This window comes from Erythrolamprus reginae, chromosome 6, assembly GCF_031021105.1.
Source record: "Erythrolamprus reginae isolate rEryReg1 chromosome 6, rEryReg1.hap1, whole genome shotgun sequence".
Taxonomy (NCBI): Eukaryota; Metazoa; Chordata; class Lepidosauria; order Squamata; family Dipsadidae; genus Erythrolamprus; species Erythrolamprus reginae.
In genome coordinates this window covers 80736389-80748650 of record NC_091955.1, presented here as the reverse complement: position 1 = coordinate 80748650, position 12262 = coordinate 80736389, and the positions used below count along the sequence as shown (strand labels likewise).

At 38.4% G+C, this 12262-nt stretch overlaps 1 protein-coding gene across 2 annotated transcripts in view; it reads left to right on the top strand.

Annotated features, from left to right (window-relative positions):
• Nucleotides 1–12262, top strand: part of BICD1 (BICD cargo adaptor 1) — a 121239-nt gene that overhangs the window by 98246 nt on the left and 10731 nt on the right. The window contains exon 10 of one of the 2 annotated variants that reach the window (XM_070756428.1): nucleotides 11214–11289. The exons of the other annotated variant lie outside the window; for it this stretch is intronic. Within the exon in view, the coding sequence (XP_070612529.1) occupies nucleotides 11214–11289 (76 nt within the window). The remainder of the gene's footprint in view (nucleotides 1–11213; nucleotides 11290–12262) is intronic. 2 annotated transcript variants of the gene reach the window in all.

The following is a 12262-nucleotide window of genomic DNA, read 5'->3' as shown; positions in this document are numbered from 1 at the left end:
CAGAGGAAGCAGAAACTTAAAAGGCTGGTACAGGGTTCTTTGATCTTCTGAATTGTTCCCATCTCTTCCTTTTATCTCTTCTTTGAATTGCACCTTCCATCACAAGTTGATGGAACCATTTTCTTTATTCTTTATTCAGAAATAATCTCTTTCTGAAGACTTTAATTCTATGGTTTGAATCCTCCCCCTTTTATGGCCCCTGAATGACCATTGCTAAGCTAACCTCCTTATTATTAACTCTTCGAAATTAATGGTTTTAGTCAGCATGTTCCTTGCAAATCTGTCTAACATTTCTTCACCTTGGTAAAAAATAAAAACCTAGACACACATACAGCCTGGGAGAAACCCCACTTAGCAGTAGTGACTGCAAAAGAGATCTTGGAGTCTTGGTGGATAATCAACTAAACATGAGCCAGCAATGTGCAGCAGCGGCCAAAAAAGCCAACACTATCCTAAGCTGCATCAACAGGGGGATACACTCCAAGACCAGGGAAGTATTAATACCACTCTACTACGCCCTGGTCAGACCACATCTGGAGTACTGCATCCAGTTCTGGTCACCACACTTCAAAAGAGACATTGAAACTCTGGTGAAAGTAGCAGAAAAGAGCAACCAGAATGATTAGGGGACTTGAAACCAAGACTTACGAAGAGAGATTGTGGGAACTGGGCATGGATAGCCTAGAGAAAAGGAGGACCAGAGGGGACATGATAGCTGCCACAGAGAGGATAGGGCCACTCTATTCTCCAGAGCACCAGAGGACCGGACAAGGAACAATGGCTAGAAGCTGACTAAGGAGAGATTCAACCAAGAAGTAAGGAATAACTTCCTGACGGTCAGACCAATCAACCAGTGGAACAACCTGCCTGCGAAGGTTGTGAACTCCCCAACTCTGGACACTTTCAAGAGGAGATTGGACTGCCACTTGGCTGGGATGCTTTAAGATGCTTGCTCAGGCAGGGGGTTGGACTTGATGACCTGCATGGTCCCTTTCAACTCTAACAAATAAAAATAAAAATAAAATAAAATTTGCAACTAGCAGTTTAAGTACCACAAATGCATCTTCAATGTATCCCTAATTATCAACTTCCTCACAAAGTCATAGAGCAGTGTTTCCCAACCTTGGCAACCTGAAGATATCTGGACTTCAACTCCCAGAATTCCCCAGCCAGCGAATGCTGGCTGGGGAATTCTGGGAGTTGAAGTCCAAATATCTTCAGGTTGCCAAGTTTGGGAAACACTGCCATAGAGAACAGGAAGTCTCTGCAGTTTTCATAACATGGAGTCTTCAGAGAGGGGTGGCATAAAAATCCAATTAATAAATAATAAACTCCTGCCCTAGTCATGGAAAACAACAAAAAGCCAGCCAACTCTCTCAGAGACCTGCCATATGTTCAGTATTTTAACATGCAGCTTCTATGTATGTTTGTTTTATTATTCACGGGAGTGAAAATTTCACAGCTTGTGTTTTATCAAGAATGTAAGAATGTACATTCTCTGGTTGCAGCTGTCCTTGTGTATCATAGTAACAATGTCCTGGCATTCATAATCATAGCTGATAAAGGCTGAATTTGATTGCACTATCAAATTCATATGTAGTTTAAACAAGAAGACATTATAAATTTGCCCTGGTTGATACTTGAAAGCTGGTGGGAATGTGATTTATGCGTTATGTATGCCCCATTCATTACAGTATGCAGGGAAAAAAAACTTGGATAAAAGTAGGGAATCTTATTTGCACATAGAATTCACTAAAGTGGAAGGGTAGGAAAACTTCCAATATCTGCATTCCGTTTTTTGGAAATTAATTCTGCTGGGAAATGAAAAACAGTATTCCTTTTCAAACCTACTTCCATTTCATTAAAGTATTCCTTTGTGTCCACAATTCCTTGTTTTCAGTTTAATATAACTTGACTTTTTCTGTGTCTGTTTTCATCATTATTTTAGATCAAATACATTTGGATAATATGCACTGAACTAATTCAATGAGCACAGAATCATTCCAGAGGCAGTACAATTTTATGTGAATCCTTATGTGAATTATTCCAAATCTAGAAATAATTTCCCTTCAAGGGAAGGGGGAAGGAATTCAAGGATATTATTTGATTTAATCTTTTTAACAAACTAATTAATCAATCACACTTTACCTCTTGGTGCCACTGCTTTGAGTTGTTTACTAAAGTCTGGTTATATTTCTGTGTCCTTTAGTCAAGTCTGAGAATTTATATTCCATACTAAGAAATATATTGTAAGCAATTGTGATACTACAAATTATTTTTTCACGCATTTTCTTCAAATCTTTTTATCTTGCATGTAGCAAAGTGCATGATGCTCCTAATTACAGTGATTTCAACCAGAACAAAGACACCTTTGATTCATAAAGCATTCTGCATAAAACTGCTGTTGCACCATATCCACATTTTAAAAAAATATTTATTGAAATCTTTTCAGAATTCCAGAAATGAACATTACATGATGATGCATTATGGTCACAGACCAGCAAATTAAACAGTCGACATGCTCAAAGAATAAAAAACAAAGTGCGTGAAACCATGACAAAAAGAAGAAAGTATATAGACATACTTTAACAAGAATTTTTTTAAAAAGATATCAATGCATACATTTAGAAACCTTTTTCTGAAAGGCTTAATGAGAGCTTTGTGTATAGCCTGTTGTTTCTTAACCCCATTTGAGCAAATTATATTGAATTATTTATTTGTGGATCTAGATATAATGGTATATCAATCAGAAAAACAGTTGCTCTCTTTCTTTTTCATCCTACAATAATACAAATGTCCCATTTGAAAATACAAAATAGTCAAATAGCCATTTGTACTCATCTTTACAGGTATAGGTTTAAAAAAATTGTATGGGAAGCTCATAAATGACAGATAAAAAACTTTGAGGAGCTGTGCTTACTTTTTCTCAAATCTGGATAATTGTTATAACTGCTATATAAATTGCTACATATCTGCTAGTAGCTGTAGTGCTAAAACAGGGCCTGTGGAATCCAGAACTTGTTGCAAATGTAAACATAAACTTAGCGAAAATCTATGGAAAGACCCCAGAATTGGTCAATATAGTTCAGTAGTCGATAACTATGGCTCTTTTACAACAGATAGACTTCAACTCCCAGAATTCCTGAATCAACATGGCTGGCTCAGGAATTCTGGGAGTTAAAGTCCACAGGTCAAAAGGGGGTCATAGTTGCTCATTCCTGTATTAGTTGGAGGTTGTAAGTGAGAATAGGAAAAAAAATGACATGGAGAGGCAGTATTGCCTGGGATAGGGCTAGGCAAAGTTGGCTCTTTTATGACATGTGGACTTCAATTCCCAGAATTCCTGAGCTAGCTCAGGAATTCTGGGACTGGAAGTCCACAAGTTATAGAAGAGCCACTTTTGCCTACTCCTGGTCTGGGAGAAACCCTAATTGTATCCTGATATGTTGTGGGAATGAATTGCAACATTGCAGCTGTAACATACTGATTCCAATCTTTGCAGACCCTCTCTAGCTTGCCATGAAATGTCAGGTTTCCGCACCATGTAATTTTAAAGGTTTCATTAAAACAAAATGCAATTTGATAGAAAACGCTTTGTCTGCATTGAGCAGATTTACATTCATTTCTGAAATTGTCCTCAAACATCTGAATGTCATCCGTTTGGCACACGCACTGTTGCAGTGACAGCTACAAAGAAATAACTCTCACATGCACAATGAACGCACTGTTTCTTTTTTTAACTATCTAGATTTTTGTTGTAATGTGTTACTATCTCACTTAGTCGGATTGTGTCCACCGTTACTGTAATTTTGCAGAACGTCCTGCCATTTTGAGAAATATTCAAAAACTGCAGGATAAGATGAATGTAGTTCAAAAAATTCACAGACAAGCTCCCCACAAAATACCCCCATCTGGAAAATGCTGCTCTCATCCTCTTAGCATGAATACCTGTACAGTGGTACCTCGAGATACGAGTTTAATTCGTTCCGGACCTGGGCTCTTAAGTCGAGCAGCTCTTATCTCGAACGACTTTTCCCCATAGGAATTAATGTAAATAATTTTAATTGGTTCCAGCCCTCAAAAAACTCACAAAGTTAGTCTAAATTATGCAGAAAGACATGTTTTTAATGAAGAAATGTACATGTACATATAAATGAATAATGAAGTTTCTTTCATTTAACTTGTAAACTTTCTTAAACTTTTAAATTTACATATGTTCAACTTCTCTGCCACCCAATCCTGTAGGACAGGGGTCCCCAACCCTTTTTGCACCAGGGACCGGCTTTAAGCGATCAAGAGAGGAATGGGTGAATGAATGGACGGAGGGTGGGAAGGAAGGAAGGAAAGAGGGAAGGGACAGGAACAGAGGAAGGAAGCAAGGAAACTTATGAAAGGGGAGAGTAAGAGAGGAATGAGTGAAGGGAGGGAGGGAGGGAAGAAGGTGGGAAGGAGAAAGAAAAGAAGAAATAGAGGAATGGAAGGTAAAAGAGAGAAAGAAAAAGAGCAAGAAAGAAAGAAAGAAAGAAAGGGGGAAGGGACAGGAACAGAGGAAGGAAGCAAGGAAACTTATGAAAGGGGAGAGTAAGAGAGGAATGAGTGAAGGGAGGGAGGGAGGGAAGAAGGTGGGAAGAAGAAAGAAAAGAAGAAATAGAGGAAGGGAAGGTAAAAGAGAGAAAGAAAAAGAGCAAGAAAGAAAGCTGCAAGCACCCCCCCCCGAGCCCCCCAGGCCGGCTGCAACCTTTTAAAACACGCGCGCCGCTTCGCAGCTGTCTCCTGAAGCCGAACGCGGAAGTTAGCGTTTGGCTTCAGGAGACAGCTCCTTGGCGCTTGTATCCCAAATTTGGGCTTGTAAGTAGAACAAAAATATCTCTCCCCTCCCAGCTCTTATCTCGAGTTGCTCTTAAGTAGAGCAGCTCTTATGTCGGGGTTCCACTGTATTCCCATCATCTAAAGCAGTGTTTCCCAACCTTGGCAACTTGAAGATATTTGGACTTCAACTCCCAGAATTCCCCAGCCAGCAAAAGCTGGCTGGGGAATTCTGGGAGTTGAAGTCCAGATATCTTCAAGTTGCCAAGGTTGGGAAACACTGGTCTAAAGGTTACCCACATCTATATTACTGAATTTATTATAGGAACAATTTTGGAGTTGTCTTTAAATTTTGATCCTTAGACATTGTAAAAACATAATAAACAAGAGCAGCAAGCTACAGTATCTCTTTCTTCAGAATTACGTTCTGCAAAATGATACCTTGAAAGGTCCCCCCCCTTTAATCTTGAATTTACATGCTATATATTTAAATGAGCAAGTACAGTACACTCATTTAAGTGTTGCCCATTATTTCTATCTGCTGTACGACTGAAGGAAAGAAGGGTGTGTGTGTGTTACTATTTATGTCTTTCTGTGTCTGCTACTTCACTAACCTGCTGTTCTGTCTGGGTTCCCCCAGACCTCAACACCAACTGGAAAAAACAGCCAGACACTCTGGTAAAAGCAAAAGTACTTTATAGCTGGAAAAAATAAACACAGAGGAAAACCTGTTCTTCCCAACAGACAGGCTATAATACTTTACAGCAGAGTCCTGATGTCCAGACAATACAGCAAGCTTCTTGCTGGCACACCCACCCCAAGGTTTCAGTAGTCAAAGGCACAAACCAGGATTCCAAGACGCCACAGTTCACAGCCAGGTCCCAAGACTCTCAAAGATAAAACTCCACAAGCCAGGAAGGGTGGGTCTGCCTTTTAGCCTTTCCAAAGAGCACCACACCCAAACCCAGCTGTTGCCTCTTTAATGCTGAAAGTACCTAGCCAATTGGTCCCTTCGCTGTGTAGCTCTTCTCTGTCGCAGATCAATTATGGCTTGTGCATTTTCCTCTAAGGAATCCAGGCTGCTTGCTGGGGAGAGCTCCCTCTGGGGGGACTCTGGCTGTCCTCCCTCTTCTTCAGCCTGGGATTCCTCCTCCTCGTCTGCCTGCACCTCCTGTTCCTCATCCTCTCCCTCTGAGCTGGAAACCGACAGAAGATCAGCCGTTCCCTGAGGGGCCTCAGACGGAACCACAACACCTGCTGGCTAATCTTTCAGCCAATTTAGTGGGGAATGGCTAAAATAGTATTTCTGCAGAAAATTCCATTCAGTATTTTTTAAAACATTAAGTGTAGAATCCCATGGTTGTTGATCTTCATTCAGGGTCAACCTATGCCTTATTTAGTCTATTGCAGTGTTTCTTAATAATAACAACTTCAAGAGACACGGCTTTAACTCCCAGAATTCTTCAGCCAGAATGGGAGTTGAAATCCATGTATCTTGAAGTAGGCAAGACTGAGAAACTGGTCTATGATATTGTTTAATTATGACATAAGAATATTTGCATATATTAAATGTAAGAATTGAATATTTTCTTGCTTCTGGGCAAACCAGAATGTCAGTTGTTCTGTAGGAGAGTTACACAAACACTATAGCTTCTCAACAGATGTTGTCCCATTTTACTAGAATTTACAGTGCAACATTCAAGATTCAAAAAAATGTGTTTGTTAAAATTAAGGACCTCTTTTCCTATGATGGTAAGACAGAAATAAAGATCCCAAGAAGTCCATGGTGATGCTTACAAGTAGGATGGGAAGGCAAACGTCTTCTTCATTCTTTAAATTCTAGGATTTAATTCAATGATATAATATTATGATCTTTGAATATGGAAACTCTATTTAAACATTGCATTATGTGTTTAATACCCTTTTCTAAAGTTAGCTAAATCAATGAAAATTTCTACATCTTTAGGCCTGATATGTATATGTATATGAAAAACTATTTTGCTTGTCCCAAATTAGCTTGAAATATTTAACCCAAAGTTCCTCTATATTTTAACCCTATTCTGAAATGTTAATAATAAGCACATCTATATTATTATAACAAGCATTGCTTTGCCCCATGGAGTAAATACAGACACATATTCCTTATGAAATTGTTGAGATCTGAAAGCAAATTGATAGAGGCAGAAATAATATGTTGTAGTCTTACTCAGATATTTATCCCACAAGAGAATGTTCTTTAAAATCTATTATACAGATTTAAACACAACCTTTAAAGTTCAAATCTCCACATTTATGGCAAAAGAGAGATACAGACAACTTCAAAAGATACCTTGTTATATATCCATTATTTACTTATACATGTGGAACAAGAACAGTTTAATTCATGTTGATAGCAAATGAAATTTGAGAACCAATTCTGTTGTGAATTCTACTGATAACTCAAGATCACCTTTGAAAATTTTGATTTGCATCATAGTTTTCAGCATATGTGTGTGTAGTCACTGGAGCTAGAACTTTGTGGCAAACAGTAGTGTGTTAATACCTTTGCCAATTCAGACTTCCTGGCTCCATACTCTAATTACTTTTCTTAGTTGTTACATTTAAATCATTTTATTTATTATTAAATCTTACTTGCTGCTTCAAACAATATGACTCCGACTCAATGTGCTACAGATTCAACTTTTCTCAACATCAATTAGCCAAACGATATATTGATTCTGCTGCCATCCCCAATATTATTGTTGTATTGCTACTTATTGTTAGATATTTATTAGTAACAGAAAAAGTAGGATAAAACCAGGCACAATAATGAGATCTATCTCTAAGAATAAGACAAATTTGTTTGCTTCAAAGATTTTGGATCTGCATATATGATACATTGATAACCACTGGTTCATTAATTACAAATTTATGTAGGACAAAATTATCATCACCTACTAGCTTTGATTCCTAAACAGAACATCATTACAAAGGGAGTATGAATATACATGCCAGATATTAGTGAAAAATCATAAAAGATAAATTTCGTGCCATGTTACTATTATGGTAACTACTATTAATGAAGTTTTGCAGATTTGGCTATTAGTAATTTATTTATTTGTTTCTTTGTTTATTCATTAAATTTAGTAAGTGTTCATCTCACAGAGCAACTCAAGGTGTTGTATTAGATGGATTTTTGGTTTGATATGACTGGATATTTTAAGCAATAAACAGGTATTCATTGTTAGGTCTATTAAGAAACAGTAGGAAAAGTGTCAACAGATCATAAAACATTAAAATTTGCATCCTCAGGGACCTTTAGAAGATTAGATTAGATTTATTGGATTTATATGCCGCCCCTCTCCGCAGACTTGGGGCGGCTCACAACAATGGCAAAACAATACATAGTAACAAATCCAATACCCACCAATCCAATTTCAATTTTAAGCTAAAAAATTCATAAAAACCAGCCCCAAAATATTAAAAAACAAGCACACAATCAATCCAACACCAAAACAACATGGGCAAGGTGGAGATGTTTCAGTTCCCCCATGCCTGACGGGCAGGTGGGTTTTAAGGAGTTTGTGAAAGGCAAGGAGGGTGGGGGCAATCCTAATCTCAGGGGGGAGTTGGTTTCAGAGGGTCGGAGCCGCCACAGAGAAGGCTCTTCCCCTGGGTCCCGCCAGACGACATTGTTTAGTCGACGGGACCCGAAGAAGGCCAACTCTGTGGGACCGAACCGGTTGCTGGGATTCGTGCTGCAGAAGGCGGTCCCGAAGGTATTCTGGTCCGGTGCCAAGAAGGGCTTTATAGGTCATAACCAACACTTTGAATTGTGACCGTAAACTGATCGACAACCAATGCAGGCTGCGGAGTGTTGGAGTGATATGGGCATACTTAGAGAAGCCCATAATTGCTCTCGCAGCTGCATTCTGCACGATCTGAAGTTTCTGAACACTTTTCAAAGGTAGCCCCATGTAGAGAGCGTTACAGTAGTCGAGCCTCGAGGTGATGAGGGCATGAGTGACTGTGAGCAGTGAAGGTTAAGTTCTTAGCTGTAACAAACAAAAATAGAAAGATAAGTAGAATATCCTGTTTATCCTTCCAGGTCAAGAGAAGACTGATTATGAGCAAACTAATTAGATGATGAGACAAAGAGGGCACAGTGCAAACATTTGTTTTAAACCTGAAGTGTTTCTCTTGTTTACATGTGGCCTTAACATCAAGATATCAACCATATCTTTATATCCAACCACAAAGAATAGTAGTCTGTGTGTTATGAATGGAAATGATTATGAAGCAAGTGTAAAAGCACACAATATTTTACAGAATTTGCTTCAACATATTGTCTTTGAATAGCATTATTAAGTCATGTTATGACTTCTAGCATAATTTAACTGTTAAAAACATTGCAAAGGGCATCACAGTTTGACTCTTACCTCTTTGAAAGAAAGTAGGAATAATGCAGAAAACTCTGACTTGCTCCGAGAAAGGATTTTGCACCTCCTCATCTCCGTTATTTTTCTTCTGCTGTGATCCCAGCATGTTATTAATTGTTAGTGCCAATATTTGCTGTGGTTTGGAGACCTAAATAGCATCTGTTGGGATGCTTTGTTTGAGAGGGCTTTAATTATTCAAAATACAAGATTTAATGAAGAAGCAGATGAACCTAGTCACCTGTCCTTCAACAAGAAGAATATAGTGACATTTCCATCCTTTCTAACCAAGAAGTAGAATTATTGCGGAAAAGGATACGTGGCAAAAATGGGGGAGGAACAGAAAGAAAATGGAATCTTGAACAATGCTGTCTTAGAACTGCCACCATGGAACACGGCCTGTGCTACTACTCCTTGATTCTTACTGTTAAGGAAGTTAAGGAATTCATTTATTTATTTTATTTATTTATTAGATTTGTATGCCGACCCTCTCCGTAGACTCAGGACGGCTAACAACAATAATAAGACAATGTAAACAAATCTAATATTTAAGTTTAAGTTAAATAAAGAAACCCTAATTTGAGAAACCAATCATACATACAGACATACCAAGCATAAATTTTATAAGCCTAGGGGGAAGGGAATACCTCAATTCCCCCATGCCTGACGACAGAGGTGGGTTTTAAGGAGCTTACGAAAAGCAAGGAGGGTGGGGGCAACTCTGATCTCTGGGGGGAGCTGGTTCCAGAGGGTCGGGGCCGCGTTTCATATATAAATTCATCATTTATATCAGTTTACAAATTCAAATAATCTTCTAGCAATCAAATTATAAGAAGATCCTAAAATCATGCAGTTCTTTCTAAAAACTGTTCCACAGTCCTTATATATAAAAAATGCCACTATTTATATAATTTTTCTAAACAAAATGGAGATTGCTTTTAAATGCTCCTTTAAAAAAAAGTAGAAATAAGAATAATAAATGAATTGCCTTTTATACTCTATGTAGGTTATTCTCCACTACTCTAGAACTTCCTGAGATAAAGGTAGTTGAACACATCCATCTAAATTCTTGAATGCAATTAAACTTTTTAAAACAATCAACAAGATTTTTTCCCCTAGAGAAATTCTCCCATTTCCAAGTTCTTTAACTAAGTACTGAGTTCAGATACTGAAACATTTTTATCATTTTAAATGTGCCATGTGTTTTTCCCCAGGCATTCAGGATATAATTATATATACAGTTACAAATCTTAAATGACTTTTCTCAAGAGAATTATTCACCAAGGTCATTTAAAACTCCACTGCATCCTATTTTGCCATCAAAATTCGCTTTAACAGGCATACCACATATATACCATTAGAGGGCAGTGTTGATCTTCACAGAGAATAATAGTGTTCAGATATGCTTAACACCAAGCAAAATATATATACTTATGGCTAACTGAGATATTGATTAGGAACCTGGAAGAAATATTGATAGCCTGATTCAAGTCTAGTTGAAATTAATCACAGTCACTTTGCCCCTAATATAAATGATTAATATTTTTTCCCAATCCAAGTAAAAGCCATTTTTTAACTAGATTTTGCAGTGAGAGAAGTAAAACCAGTTTCTAAACTGAAGTCACTACCCAAATTATCGTAGTCAAGGAGCAATTTTGTTTCCCTTCTGTATCTCATTTCTATTGGAGGACCCCAAAAGATGACAACTTAGCCGGGCAATAGAAGACACCATTTAATATTAGCAAGTGCTCTTTGAGAATACACTATGAACCTACCCAGTGTTTTTAGGCTATTAACTCAGAGCAAGTCAGGGATACCTTTAAAATAAGACTTTGAAATAGTTGAGTATTTCTTTCGGCATTTATCAATGCTTTAACTTAGAATAGGCATTCCTCACTAAATCTCTTCCAACACCTGCCTTGTGTGTTTATTACTTACTAACCTTTTGTGTCATCTCTTTGTATATATGCCTAATTTATCAGTCTCTTGTAGATTGTCAGCAGCCTGCTGCCTCACTACCGCCACACGGCTCACAACTAACCAGGAGGCAATGCGGTCAGACTGTCAGGTAATGTGCTGCTAAATCTCTTTTCTTCACCTTTTGACTTCCTTTGCATGCTACAGTCAGATTCTCATCACCCCACTTCCTTTATATCTGTCATCACCAACCCTAATTTCCACTCTGTCTTCCAACTGGCTGCTATGTTTGTTTGTTTGTTTGTTTGTTTGTTTGTGTTCTGTCTGGGTTTTCCCAAACCTCAACACCAACTGAAAAAACAGCCAGACACTCTGGTAAAAGCCAAAAGTATTTTATAGCTGGAAAAAATAAGCACAAAGGAAAACCTGTCTTCACAACAGACAGGCTATAATACGTTACAGCAGGGTCCTGATGTCCAGTCAATACCACAAGCTTCTTGCTGGCACACCCCCCTAAGGTTTCAATAGTCCAAGGCACAAACCAGGATTGTAAGCCACCAAAGTTCACAGACAGGTCTCACGAATCTCCAAGATAAAACTCCACAAGCCAGGAAGGGTGGGTCCGCCTTTTATCCTTTCCCAAGAGCACCACACCCAAACCCAGCTGTGACCTCTAATGCTGGAAATACTTAGCCAATTGAGTCCGTCTCTGATTAGCTCTCCTTTGTCGCATATCTATGATGTCTTGAGCATTTTCCCCTAAGGAATCCAGGCTGCTTGCTGGGGAGAGCTCCCCCTGGTGGGACTCTGGCTGTCCTTCTTCTTCAGCCTGGGATTCCTCGTCAGTCTGCACCTCCTGTTCCTCAGCCTCTCCCTCTGAGCTGGAAACCGACAGAAGGTCAGCCATTCCCGGAGGGGTCCCAGACTGAACCACAACAGTTTGTTTATTTATTTATTTATTTATTTTGTCCAATACACAATGAGGGTTTTAGTGGGTATACTGTATGTCTATATACACAGTAAAATACATGATGAAGGTTATAGAGGAGATAATCATAGTAAAATATATCTAAGAAAGAATAGAAAAAAAGATACAGTAATAGAACGTATCAATGAAAGAATAG